At 56.8% G+C, this 14,038-nt stretch overlaps 2 protein-coding genes across 3 annotated transcripts in view; one reads left to right on the top strand and one right to left on the bottom strand.

Moving 5' to 3' along the window:
• Positions 1-2,553: 2,553 nt before the first annotated feature.
• CNFN (cornifelin) lies at positions 2,554-3,479 on the top strand. Its single transcript, XM_005908969.2, has 3 exons — positions 2,554-2,662; positions 3,119-3,255; positions 3,353-3,479. Exons 1-3 carry the CDS (start codon positions 2,554-2,556, stop codon positions 3,440-3,442), a joined length of 336 nt encoding a protein of 111 aa, XP_005909031.2. The 3' UTR covers positions 3,443-3,479.
• Positions 3,480-7,095: 3,616 nt separating this feature from the next.
• MEGF8 (multiple EGF like domains 8) overlaps positions 7,096-14,038 on the bottom strand; it is a 40,931-nt gene continuing 33,988 nt past the window's right edge. For both annotated transcript variants that reach the window (XM_070387640.1, XM_070387641.1), the window contains 4 exons: positions 13,224-13,394; positions 13,001-13,131; positions 12,177-12,309; positions 7,096-10,027 (listed from right to left, as the gene is read on the bottom strand). In XM_070387640.1, the coding sequence (XP_070243741.1) occupies positions 8,759-10,027; positions 12,177-12,309; positions 13,001-13,131; positions 13,224-13,394 (1,704 nt within the window). In that variant the 3' untranslated portion in view covers positions 7,096-8,758. The remainder of the gene's footprint in view (positions 10,028-12,176; positions 12,310-13,000; positions 13,132-13,223; positions 13,395-14,038) is intronic.

The raw sequence follows: 14,038 nt of genomic DNA, 5'->3' as shown, positions 1-14,038 counted from the left end.
CAGACATTCAGGCTCCCAGACCAAGTGATGGAGATAACAGGCAAGAGGCTGGGTGCTGCCCTCAGGTCTGGGACAAGGACAGCAAGCCACTTTGGGGTGGTGCCAAGAGACCAAGGCTTGGGGGAAAGCAGGACCCCAGATCAGTAAGGTGATGCCCAGCGTGGTGACGACACCACTCCCTCTGCAGCTAACACCCCGATTTTCCAGTGCCTCCTACATTTTTGGAGTGACACCCGTGCTGGGAACCTCACCCACCCGGCTCTAATGCCGCTTCCTTCACTGAGTCACCTCCAACCCCGCCAGACCTGTTGAGGGGAGACTTCTGGGTGACTCAGGCATCCAGGCCCCCAGCTCTTTCATTTCCCAGGAAGCCAGCAGTCTGGGTGTCCTAGGACCCCTACCCGACTCAGGGCCACAGTCTAGCTTAGCCCTGAGAGTCTGGAGTCCCAGCCCCCTCTGCCCTCAAAGCCGGGAGTCCCGGCCCACAGTGCTCTGTTTGGACTCAAGCATCCTGGACCACATCTTCCTCCTTTAGGAACCACAGGTTTCTCAGCTCCCAGCATCCGCCCTTCCCAAGTTGGAGTTGGGTGAGGTGTGTTTATTTACTTTGGTTCCAGCATGGGTCACCCCCCCCCACAAACACACTGCCCCCCCTCCATGTGCCTGGTAGGCCTGAATGGGAAGACCCAAAGCCCCCACTCCCAGGGAAGTTGGGGCCTCACTAAGGGTGGTGGGAGCACCATCGGCCTTTCTCTTCTAGCCCCTTCCCTTCCCCCGAAGCTGTGGGTCGTGGGTCGGCCAGTGGCTGGCACCCCGACTCACCTGACTTGTTTTCTCTTTTCTGAATCTGTGGCTCCCCTTTTCTTGTTATTTCTCCCCAGATGTCTGTGCCCCGCTGTCTCAGCATCTCTCTCTCTCTCTTCTTGTCTCTCTCCATCTCTCTGAATCTCCTTGTCTCTCTCTCCCCTCTGGTCCTCTCCTCTCCCAGTCCCTCCCCATCTCTCTATCCCTCCCTCTTTGGTCTCTGGACAGCTGTGCCCCTTGCACCTCCCCTCTGCCCTCTGTCTCCATCTCTCTGTCTTTCTGCCGCCTTCGCTTTAGACCTCTACTCCCAGCTCCTCACCCTTGGGCCCCCTCCCCCACTATTTCCTAGGTCCTCTGAGCAGAAATGGGATGAAGGATGGAGAGGGAGGGAGGGGAAGTCCCAGTGGGGAGAAGAGGGTCAGCCAGACCGGCTTGGCTCCCTGGGCATCTTCGTCAGAGCCCCGCCCAGCACCACACAGCCCGCCCATTTATAAGCCACTCGGTGCCCAGGTGTCACGCATACCTCTGTCTCCATCATCGCGCAGCAGTCCTGCAGGTAGGAGCATCCGCCCACAGCTCTCTGCTCAGAGGCTGGCGCCTCTGCTCTGTTCTTCCTGCAAATGACTCCACATCTGTCTCCTTACATTCCTCTGACTGCTTACCTCTTTGGACATCCCTGTCTTCCTCATGCCCCCTGTGACCGCCCCTCTTCTCAACCTGTTGACACTGGGTTGAATTTGGAAGTTCTGGGGCCTGGTTCCCCCTCTGCTAACCCTCTTGGCTGGGCCATCAGGTGTGAGGCGTTTTTCTTCAGCTCACTGAGCCTCAGTGTTCTGTCTGTGAAATGGGCTTGCAGAAAAAAAAGGTACTGGGCAAGTGTGAGTGCTACTGGTGGCGTCTCTATAGGCACCCAGCTCTGATCTCTCTCTGCCCTTGTCTCTGACTCTGCCTGTCTCTTGGTCGTTCTCTCCAGCACTGCCTCTGGTATAAGAGGGTCCTCTGGGGTCTGTCGGGCAGCTGTACAGAGATGGGCGAGTTTCTCGCCCCCAACCCCATACATCCCTGTCCCATTCTTTCCTAGCAGGCAAGCTGACTTGGCCTCTTTCTCCCCAGCATCCTTACCCCTGAGAACTCAGCCCCCAGTGCCCCGCCCCTTGCCCTGACCCCCCTCAGTATCCAGCACCCCCTGGGCAGACTCTGACGCTGTCACCGCCGCCACCTCTGCCGTCCCCAACGCCACCTCCTCAGGGCCAGCAAGATGCAGTTTGAGATGCACGACAACGTGAAAGGCAAAGGTGGGATCGCTGGATGGACCCTCAAACCTTCCAGTCCCTGCACCATGGCCACTTCCTTCCCCTGGGCACTCTGGCTTCGAAGACAGACGGCGCCTGCTTGCACCCCAGAAGCCCTGAAGCGCGGGAACCCAGCACCCCAAGCCCAGACCTGGAGGAGGCGGTGGCACGTCTCGGCCCCGCCCACATGTGGCGCCAACCTCCCCTAGACCTGCAGGATGCCCCCCTCACCCCTAGCTGAACCAGACATGCAGGAGGCAGCAACTCCGGGGACAGAATGGGGGTGGCGATGCCCAGAAGTGGCGGCAGGGACTGGGAAGACGCAGTGGTGTCCCCTCGATGGGCGGCCTGGAGGCCTTGCCCAGACTGCCCGGCAGAGGGAGGGGCGGCAGAGGTGCCAGGGCCGGGGAGGTGCTGCGAGGCTGCCCGCTGACCCCCGCCCCCTCCCTCTGCAGCCATGTCCTACCCAGTGACCAGTCAGCCCCAAAGCGCCAGCACCTGCTACCAGACCCAGCTCAGTGACTGGCACACCGGCCTCACGGACTGCTGCAACGACATGCCCGTCTGTGAGTGCCCTGTCGCTCTCTCTCCAGACCCGGGAAGGAGCGGGAGGGGAAGGAGGGTCACCCTCAGCTTCACCCTCCTCACCCCACTCCCCGGTCCCTCCCGTGGGCCCTGAATACCCGGTCTCTAACCCTCCCGCCTTTCTCCGACGCCCGACACTCCCTAGGATCCTGGCTTCATCACACCTTCCAACTCTCACGGGGACCCTCCTCGTGCCCCTTGCACCCTCGACTGTTTTCCTTGTGGCTCCAACTCCTTCTTTAAACCCTCTTTCCCGCTCTAGAAACCCTTACTCTTCGGACCCCTAATTTCCTCTGGGACTTTCACTTCTTCCAACACTCAGTTGCCTCTGGGACCCTCACCCCGCGCCCCGCGGACCCCGCCTCGCCCCTCCCCGAGGCGTAGCCGGCCGGAGGCGCCCGGTGGGCCCCGCCCTTAGCGCCCTGCGTATGCTCCAGGTCTGTGCGGCACCTTCGCCCCCCTGTGCCTCGCCTGCCGCATCTCCGACGACTTCGGCGAGTGCTGCTGCACGCCCTACCTGCCCGGAGGCCTGCACTCCCTGCGCACCGGCATGCGCGAGCGCTACCGCATCCAGGTGCGTGCGCGCCGGGACCCGTGGGAGCCGAGGGCTGGGGGACTGGCCTCCTCGGGTGCCAGGTTAGGGCTGCTAACCTCTCTCTCCCACTCTCTAGGGTTCCATCGGGAAGGACTGGGCAGCCCTCACCTTTTGTTTGCCCTGCGCGCTCTGTCAGATGGCGCGGGAACTGAAGATCCGAGAGTAAAGAAGTTTCCCCCACCTTCTCCTTCCCGCCCCCCGCCCCCGCCCCTTCTCCTTTCCGCCCCCGAGACGCCTGCCCTCCTTTGCCCTCTCCTGGGAGGGCCTACCCCTCCACCCCATCCCTCACCAAAAATGCATCCACAATAAAAACCTGAAAACCAACTCCGCCTACATCCTTTTTCTCCCAGGGAAGGAATCTGGGTGGAGAAGGAGGTTTGATGAGGGAGGCGGGGACACAGGGGAGATGTCTTGGTGTGGAGGGAGTTCCGGAGGCAGATGCTTGACCTGCATCTGCTGTGTAAGTCGTTGGCAAGTCTCTTCCTCACTAAGTCAGGGAGTCCTCGCTAACAAAGTAAAAGCACTAACTCCTTAGCTGCCAACCTAAAGCTCTTGACTGGAGCCTGAAAAGAAGCAAACCCAGAAAGGCTGTCTGGGAACCATGCAGGCACTAACCCTTCCAAAGAACAAATTTAGAAGAGTCCCCTTGGTCAGTCATTGCCTATGGACTCTTGGTATACTTACATTGCTAACAGATCTGAGGGCTCTGTCTTCAAAGCACAGAACTGTCAGCTTTACAACCCTAGTGCTGTAGAAAGGAACATTCAAGGATCATCTGATTCAATTCACCCTCTTTATTGCAAAAGCAACTAGCAGATTAAAAACTGTTCAGGTTTCAACACTGGACAGACCTGGGGCTCAACCTTGACTCTTGCCACTTCCTAGCTATGTTATCTTAGTAAATTAATAAACGTTTCTGAGCCTCTTGCCCCCACAAATTCTGGTGGTTCTACTTTCAGAACATATCCAGAGTCTCCCTTCTTCCCACTCTACTGCAAGACTTGCTCCAACCACAGTGGCTCCCCCACTGAGCTTCCTGCCTTGCCTCCAGCCTGTTTTTAGTTTCTCCCCCACAGAGGAGCCCTGTGGACACATGTGTGGAAGTAGATCACATGTCTCCTGGGCTCAGAACCCTCTGATGGCACCTCCTGCATGGAGGAAAAAGCCAGAGTATGGGGACTTCCCTGGCGGTCCAGTGGTTAAGAATCTGCCTTCCAATGCAAGGGAAATGGGTTCAAGCATTGGTCGGGGAACTAAGATCACACATGCTAGAGAGCAACTAAGCCTGTGAGCCACAACAAGCCACAGCTAAGATACGACACAGATAAAAATAAGTATTTAAAAAAAAAAAGAAAAGAAAAGAAACAGCGTCCTCACAGCAACTTAAGGATCTACACAATCTGCATCTTTTTCCCCCTGTGACCTTCCCTCTTTATTCTCTTTATTCCACAGGAGCCTCTTTGTTGTTTCTCTGAAATGTTAGGCGCGCTCCCACGTTAGGATCTTTGCTCTGGCTGTTCCCGCAACTCAGAGTTCTTTCCTCGGATGTCCTTATGGCTGATTCCTTCACTGCTGCTCACATGTCATCTTAGAGCTAGGCCCTCCCTGGGACTTCCCTGGTGGTCCAGTGGCCAAGACTCCGCACGTCCAGTGCAGGGGGCCCAGGTTTGATCCCTGGTTGGGGAACTAGATTCTGCATGCCACAACTAAAGACCCTACATGCTACAGGTAGGACTCAGCGCTGTCAAATAAATTAAAAAAAAAACTCATGCCAAGCACCGAGCACAGTGCTGGAGTGCTGTAGGCCCTCGGTAAAATTTCTCCTGAAGTCCCTAGGATGTCAGTGGCCACACACAGGCTAGAATCCAGGTCCCTAGCCTCCCGTGTCCAGGCTTTCTCTCACTTCACTATGAGCCTCTTAGGTGTGCACTCAGGTGTGTGGATACCAGGGAGAGGTGCCAGGCAAGGGGCTGACATGGAGGAAGGAGGAACACACGCCATGGGGCATCTGTACAGGGACATCTACATAGCAGTGACAGGGGTTGGAGGGAGGGTAGCTCTGTCCCAGAGGAAAAGTCCAGTCCAAGAGCAAACGTTCTGCTTAGGAAGGCAAAGTCACAGCGTGAGTGTTAGGCAGAGACCTTACCAAAGTGTCCGAGCACAACATGTAAGAGTCTGGAAGAACCTCAGCTCCTTTCTGATTATGCGTGACCACTGGCTCCAGGACTCCCTGAGGCAGCATGTCCCACTGCTACCTAGCTTCCCCAGTTGGGCAATTCTGCCTTATCCTGAGCACAAATTGGCCATTTTGAACACCGACTCCTAGCGTCTGCTCTGCGCTGAGATAGCTTTCAGTGAGGTCTATCTGTGCTGAGTAATGCCGTCCTTCCTTGGGACGTGGAAGAGCCTGGTGGTCAGGAACGTGGGTGAGAGAGTCAGAAGGTCCGGATTCATATGGCAGCTGTCACTCAAAGAAAAAGAAAGTGAAGTCGCTCACTCGTGTCCGAGTCTTTGCGACTCCATGGACTGTAACCTACCAGGCTCCTCGGTCCATGGGGTTTCCCAGGCACAAGTACTGGAGTGGGTTGCCATTTCCTTCTCCATAATGTCTATGAAGTACTGTTTTTTCATCTGCAAGATGGAGACTACACGGTACCTACCTTATACAATTGGTTGTTGGAAAGATCAAATGCAAAGATCAAGCGAGCCATCTAGCATTGATACTTAGCAATGTAAGCTCACAGTCACGTCTTGGAGGTCAGGTGTGACTATCATCTCATGAAGGCAAAATGTGTATGGGCAGAGTAATCCCCCAAAATTCTTTAAACTGCCCATCACGTCTGAAAATATTGCGATACTCACAGGCTGCACTGAAGGCTCACTGGCCCCCTCGATGCAACACATTTCTGTGTTCTTGGCTAAATATCAGAGGTGGCCAGCCTGTGCCTAGGGGCTGGGTTTGCAGAAAGTTAACTTTAAAAAATTTTTTTCATTTATTTTTGGCTGTGCTGGGTCCTCCTTGCGCCAAGGCTACTCTCTAGTTGCAGGGTGAAGGTTTCTTACTGCAGCGGCTTCTCTTGTTGGGGAGCATGGGCTTGTCGGGCCTCAGAGGTTTTGGCTCCGATGCTAGAGCACAGGCTCAGTGGTTGTGGCACCCGGGCTTAGTTGCTCCGTGGCATGTGGCATCTTCCCAGACCAGGGGTTGAACCCCTCTATCCTGCATTGGCAGGTGGATCTTTTATCACTGAGCCACCAGGGATGCCCCCCAAAAGTACACTGTTGAACACTCCCAGCCAGACTGAAGGGATGGGGTCTCCTGTCCCTACCTTCCCTCACAACAGGGCTCTTGCTCACCCAGAGGACTGGCAAATAGAAGTTCCCGTGATGCTTTCCATTTGGGTTGAGAGAATCTACTTGAAGTGGAGAACACTCACTGTGCCAAGGCCTCATTTCAGTCTTTGTGCTGCCTGAGTTCTCTTAATGTCAGGGGCCAGAATAAAACCTGAACTTGGGACCAAGGCAGGCTGTTTTCCTTCTTGAGCTGAGTAGGGGGTCTCTTTTCAATAGGGATCTGGGCAAGGGTAAAAGGTCTCACTGCCCTCAGGTCCCCTCAGTTCATGCCTTCTGGGAAACAAGAGCTTCTGTAGTGGTACCACTCCCATGCCCATCAGAAGAGATGGTGAGGAGTCAGGCCCTGGCCACATGGCTTGGGGGGTGGGGGCACCAAGATAAGGATGTTTATCCGACGTAACCAGCTCTCAGGTGCCCGGTCAGAGAGCCAAGCCAGCCCATCCCCTACAGACAGCACTTGACACCGGGTCTTCACACACTCTTTATTTGTTGCTTTTACTGCTCCCCCAATTTCCCACAGCCTCTGATGGCAACATAGGGATCAGCCTCTTAGACAAAGGCCCCCAGCAGACAGGAAGACACAGGGTCCCTGCTTTCCAAGGTCCAAAAAAGAGCTGGGGGGTGGAGTCTTGGGAAAGGAGGAGTCCGAAGTTCAAGATGGTTAGGACTGGGGGAGGTGGGGCAGTCTATGGACAGAAGGGCTCAGAAATCCAAGGTGGCGGCTGGGGCAAGAGGAGGCCTTGGGGAAAGGCCAGATGCTGCTTCAAGGAAATGTCATCTGGGAAGAGAATTGTAGGTTGAAAACTGTCATTTCTATTCCCAACCTGGGTATCCCCCTCCCCCCACAACCTCACCCAGGAGGGTATCTCAGGCAGGGGGCTTTGTCTCCTCACACGCCCTGGCAGCGCAGCGACCCTGGCCCAGACTTCGGGGACCACCACCTGAGCTTGTCCCTGCAGCCTCGTGGTGGCAGAAACAGCATCTTGCTCTGGCTCACTGGGCGGCCCCATTTCCAGTCTCCTCACAGCAGCACCCCTCCTTCACCACTGAGCCAACCCCCACACTCAGCCCCCTCTGCCCAGATCCTCAGGGCAGCGGCTGTGTCCCTGGTGGGACCTGACTGAAGAGATGTCGCTGAAAGGCATCTCAGGTCTAAAGCTGGACTCCTAATCTTCCCCCACAGCCCCAGTCTGTCCCACCTTCACCAACAACCCCACCTCGGCCCACAGTTTGGGCCACAAAGCTGGCATCAGCTTGGCCTCCTTCCCTCCCCTACTCCGATGTCCATGTTTGCCATTATAACATCCTTCCACTCACCCGCTTCTGTCCCAGTCTCCTCTCACAGCCTCTGCCCTGACCTGGCCCATCTCGGGTCCTGCCCCACTGCGGCTTCTCTCGGCATCTCCAGTCTATTCTCCACACAGCTGAGTGACCTCTTAAATACATCGGATCCTGTCATTCTCCCTCAGAAGACTGTCCAATGGCTTCCCAATGCCCTGAGAGTAAAACCCTAAGCCCTACCCGGGGTTGGTGGGCCCCGAGTGATCTGCCCCCTGCTCGACCCTGACCCCACCGCCTCTGCACATTTGGTCAGGGTCACACTGGCCAGCTTTCCGACCCTTTTCAGTAACGTCAACCACTTCCCGCCTCTGTGCCTCTGTCCTTGGAGTTCCTTCTGCCTGGATCCCGCTCCCCATAGGTCCTCCCACAGTCGGTTTCCTTCTTAAAGTCGAGCTTCGCACAGTGAACAACTGACGACCCCGAGGTCCCTCACAAGCGCATCCCGTTGCTAACTCACTCCACTCGCCCGATTCAACATGCTTTTCCTCATTTACGCGTGTGCGTGCGCATGCGCACGTCGACTGTCTCCTGGCACTGGGACCTAAAATCCCGCGAGATCAGGGACCCTGACTGTCTTGGTTCCTACTCACGCCCAGTGCCTGGCACGTAGTAGGTATTCAGTCAGTAATTGTTGAACGCAGAACAAAGAAGGCTCTGTCTGGGGACCCTCCCCCCAGGGGAAGGAAACCAGAAGTCTCTGAGGACACAGTGTCCCAGTTGGAAGGGCCCCAAGTCCAGGGCGGCCACCCTAAGGGGACTCGACTGCTGGGGCCGAAGGTCCTGCCGAGGGTCAGAGGGACATGCTGGTGAGGTTGTCCTGGCTCAACAGCCCCTTCCGGCCCGCACCAGCCCCATGCCCACTGCCCCCAGCGCCCCCGCCGCCGCCGCAGTATTCGTGCAGCCGGTGCCGCAGTGTGACGAGCGCTGACCCCAGGCAGGCGCCGTTGGGTGCGTGGGGCCCGCCAGGCAGTTGGAGCAGCAGTGTGGCCACGCCGGCCATGCCATCCTCGGTGGGCTCAAGGGTGATAGGCCCGGCTCGCAGGCCGGCAGTGGTGGTGGGGATGGCCGGTGGGCAGCAGCCCCCTCCTACAGGTCCCCAGGGCCCGCCGGCCCCGGTCAGCAGCAAGGGTGCCAAGAAGGGCTCGGAGCGGCGGAAGGCGGGTGGCGGGAGCCCAGCAGGCTTCCAGGTGGGGGCTGGGGCAGCAGGGTCTGGCGGGAAGCAGACAGTGACCTTGGCGAAGGGGCGGCTGGCCATCTTGGTCATCTCCTGCAGGTGCCGGCGCTGTTCCTGCCGGTGGTCCAGGGCCTGCTTGGCCTTCCAGAGCAGCACACAGAGCGAGAGGAAGAGGAAGAAGCAGGAGAAGAAGACAGAGAAGAAGACAAACAGGTCAATGTGGGCCTGGTCCTGCCGGAAGAACAGCAAGCCCTGCGAGTCAGCTGAGCCGTTGGCACTGGGCCCACTTGGGTCTCCCACACCTAGCAGGAGCAGGTAGAAGCGGCTGGACTTGAGGGTGTGGTGCTCGTGCGGGTAGGTGATGACCAGCCGGTCCCTCACGCCACGGACCACCAGCACCGCCGACGGCTCTGTCACTGTCACGTAGGTGATCAGGCCCCGTGGCCAGACCTCCCGCACTCGCGGCTCTGCTGGGGTAGCCGGCCCACCTCCAGCCCCAGGTCCCCCGAGATCCCCAGGTCCCCGGGGCCCGCCGTCAGCAGGGGGTGGTGGGGGTGGGGGAGGCGGTGGCGGCTGGATATGCACGGTGTGGACACCAGTGTCGGGAGCCACGCGGACCACAAAGGTGTCATAGGAGGTGGAGACGTAGAGGTCCACGGCGCCAAAGGTCACGTCCAGCGTCAGGCGGATGTCCACGTTGGTGAACTTAGGCTGCACTCCAAAGAGAACGGTGCGGCCGGGACCCAGAGCCCGGCGCTTGGGCTCGTGGAAACAGTTGGTTTGGGACGTGGGGTCCAGGCAGTACTCCTGTTCCACGGAGATGAGGCGGTAGCACTGCTGGCCCCCTAGCGGGCTCCCGTGGAATGACTCTCGGCACTTGGCACACTGCGGGCAGGGCAGGGTAGAACAACTCAGTGTCCAGTCCTCCAAGGAGACAGACTGTATTTTGTACCTACTGGTAAGTAACCTCTGCCACTGTAGCAGGTCCTCTATTTTGTATCTACTCATTAGCCCATGTCCCAGCAGCTTCCCTGTGACCCCGGCCCTGAAGGTCCCTGACACAGTGTGGACACTAAGAGCACCCTACACTCCAGCACTGTGGTTCCTGGTGTCACCCCAGCAACCACAGCACCCTGATGGCGAGGCCTCTGGAACTCTGAGACACAGCGATGCAGAGCTCTGTTGAATCCTGGCTTGACCACCTCCCTAGCCATGTGTCCTTGGACTAGTGACCTACCCTTGCTGAACTGGAGACTCTTCCTCTGTACCCGGGGAGTAAACACTGCTGAAATCATAGCCTCCACACGAGTAGGCCCGCCTGGCCTGCTGGCCTTGCTGTTTCTGACTGTAGCAGGTAGGTCCTCCCTCGGGGCCTTTGTACTGGTTGAGCCTCTGCCTGGATCGCTCCCCTGCTCCCCCAAGTCTGAATGTCCAGTGTCCTCACGTCCATTGGCTCTTTACTCAAGTGTCACCTTGAGTGACACTTACTTACCTTCTTGCTCAGGCCCTTCTTGGCCACTGTATCTACCATTTCTACTCCCCACACCCCCGAGCCCTCCTCGCTGCTTCATTTTCCTCCTTACTGCTCATCACTAACACCCTGCGTGTCTTGACTTATTTTTCTGTTTATTTCTGGACTTCTCCATGAGTTCCCCAGAAATTGAAAGCATTAAGTCACTCAGTCATGCTTGACTCTTTATGACCTCAAGCCCACCAGGTTCCTCTGACCATGGAATTCTCCAGGCAAGAATACTGGAGTAGGTTGTCATTTCCTTCTCCAGGGGACCTTCCTGACCCAGAGATCAAACCCAGGTCTCCTGCATTGCAGGCAGATTCTCTACTGTCTGAGCCACCAGGGAAGGATGAGACATTTTGCCTGTTTTGTTTCCTACTGTGTCCCAGCGCTCTGCATAGTGCCTGGCATAACTAGGCGCTCAGTTAATACGTGTGGAATGAATGAGTGGATGGATAACAGCTCACTTGATTCCTGTAGTCCAGTAGAAATCACTCAGTCTCTGAGGTTGACCAGAGCCAGTCCAAGCTCCAAACCCAAGCAGCTGTTTGACCCAGGACAGGTCTCTGAGCCTCTCCCTCTTCTGCGCACAGCTCACTGAGGCCCCAGCACAGCCTTCCTGAGCCTTCCATGTGTGCGCTGTCTCCGCTGTATCTGTGGCATAGCTCCAGCTCAGTGGCAAGCACTCCCTATGTAGTAGCTACCACTGCTATCACGGGGTGCTTCCCAGGTGGCTCAGTGGTAAAGAATCTACCTACCAATTCAGGAGACGCAGATTTGATCCCTAGGTCAGGAAGATCCCCTGGAGAAGGAAATGGCAACCCACTCCAGTATTCTTGCCTGGAGAATCCCACGGACAGAGGAGCCTGGTGAGCTACCGTCCATGGGGTGGCAAAGAGTCAGATATGACTAAGCAACTAAACAGCAACAACTGCTATCATTAGAAGTGAAAGAAACTGCTTAATCAGAGCCCCTAAACAGAGCTGCTGGAGGAGAAGGTCTGACCTCATCTCCAAAGCTGTCTGTTCAGACAAAGACCAACAGGCCTTTTGATTAAACATCAAGAAAGCAAAACTAGTCCTGGGTGACACCTATCCCGGGTCAGACAGCTGGTTGGGTTTGCAGCTTCGACTGACCCTGGTCAGTCCCAGGTGTGAGCACCTGGATCTGGCCAGTCCTGAAGGCAGACTCCAGAACTCGGTTTTCAAAGTTTTGTTTTTTGCTCAAGCTACCATGATACGAGTTTTCCAGCATTTGCCATCTTTAAGTTGTGACTACCTGTAATGGAGTCTGTCTCCTTACCACCCTGAAAGCCCCCAGGAGGCTCATTTCTGGGTTCCCAGTATCACGCTGAGGGCCTGACACTGACTAGGGATCAGTTTATCAAGCTGACCTAGATCCCCAGGACCACAGATACCAGAACCATGTTGTCAGTCCTGCCTGAGCCAGGCTGCCTCATCCCAACTTGGACCTCTTCTGGGCTTGGGGCCCTTGACCCATAACTTGCATCTCCAGCCATACCTGATATTTGTAGCAGTCTCGGCGGTCACTGGGGGAGCTGCCCTGGCACGTGCCTGTCTCTGTGTTGTTCTGACATGGGCAGCCTGTCCCATCCTGCTCATTACACGTGTCCGCGTGGCCATTACACTGGCATCTGAAGAGAGGGAAGAAAATGCGGGTTATAGAGCTCCCATGACCTACAGGGGCCAGGCTGGATGCTGTAAACACAAGCTCCAATCCGTGAGGCCAGAAGAGGAAGCTGAGGCTCACAGAGGTCAAGCCGTTTACCCCAAGGCCACAGAGCTGTTCAGTGGCCGAGTCAGGATTAGAACCCAGGTTGGATGGACTCCAGGGTCACAAGGAAGGGGATGGAATGGGAAGACTGGCGTGAGGCCTCTTCCTCAGGGTCCTCTCTATTTTTTATTTTTAAATTCAAATTTTTTTTTTTAATTTTTGGCCGCACTGGGTCTTCGTTGTGGCATGTGGGCTCTCAAGTTTCAGTGCACAGGCTTAGTTACTCTCCAGCATGGGGGATCTTAATTCTTGGACCAGGGATAGAATCCACGTCCCCTGCATCGGAAGGTGGATTCTTAACCACTGGCCCACCAGAGACATTCCAGGGCCGTCTCTCTGCCCAACAGTCTCCACCAGGGCTGCTCAGCAGCCTGCATTTCAGCACCAGCCTCTGAGGTGGAAGGTCTCCCACCTGAGTCTATCTATTGCCCCCAGCCCTAGCCTCAGGGGACCCCATCCTTGCCTGAGGGCTGAGGACTGGGGAGAGGACTCTGGCTCTCAGAGCTGCTCCTATTGGGCAAGGCGGAGGTCCCAGGCCCGCCTCCACTTACTTGGTGCATTTCCCGTCGAGGAGGAAGTAGCCGTGGAGGCAGCTCTCACACTTATCCCCGTAGCTGTTATTCTGGCAGTTCACACACACAGCCTCATCTTCGCTGGGACCCTCTGTCGCCCAGTGTTCAATCTGGCCAAGGGACGACAGGGCGATCACAAACCAACACGGACCAGACCCCTCCTCCTTCAGACCCAGGAGCTCAGGACCCCAGCCTCTTTCACCTCATCTGGATCCAGCGAGTACTTCTCCGGCTCCCTCCTGGCTATCTCAAGCTCCTTCCTGGAGACGCAGACGTGGCTGTTGCCGCGACAAAAGGCGTGGCAGGGCCGGCAGGTCCCTCCCCCTACGGCTGAGCCCACGAACAGTGGGAGGCACTGCTCACAGTGGCTGCCCTGGAAACCAGGGACAGAGTGGTCAGAGGGAGTTAAGGGTCCTGGTGGGTGTGAGAGTCGGGGGAGGTTCTGAGAGCACCCAGCTTCCCTGTGGCTCAGAGAGTAAAGAACCTGCCTGCAATGCAGGAGACTCGGGTTTAATTCCTGGCCTGGAGAAGAAAGTGGCTACCCACTCCAGTATTCCATGGACAGAGGAGCCTGGCAGGCAACAGTCCACAGGGTTGCAGAGTCAGACACAACTGAGCAACTAACACTTTTCACTTTCTGAGAGCACCATGGGAAGGCAGCAGTGGCTCCGGCATTTGGCTTGGACCACCCCAGCCCCTCTACCGTTTAGCCCTCCACATTCACTTGCACACCTCCAGTGACGGGGTCTCAGTCCGCTTCAGTCCAGGGTGTTGAGCTCGGAAAGCCATTCCCTACCTGATCCTAAATGCTGTTCCACGTGTTCACCCTCCCTGGCCCAGCACTAACTCTGTCACACTATTTCCAGGCACTCCACTGTGACACAGCCCCAGAAGGTGTCCCCACTGTCCTCTCATCCCCCCTGAGATGGGGCTATGCCATCTCCTCCCTGCATCTAGCTCACTGGGGCTTGGGACAAGGCTCAAGATGCCTGAGCGCAGGCGGAAGGCCAGCAGGGC

The sequence above is a fragment of the Bos mutus genome, chromosome 18 (genome assembly GCF_027580195.1).
Source record: "Bos mutus isolate GX-2022 chromosome 18, NWIPB_WYAK_1.1, whole genome shotgun sequence".
Taxonomy (NCBI): Eukaryota; Metazoa; Chordata; class Mammalia; order Artiodactyla; family Bovidae; genus Bos; species Bos mutus.
This window is presented reverse-complemented; position numbering and strand designations above follow the sequence as displayed.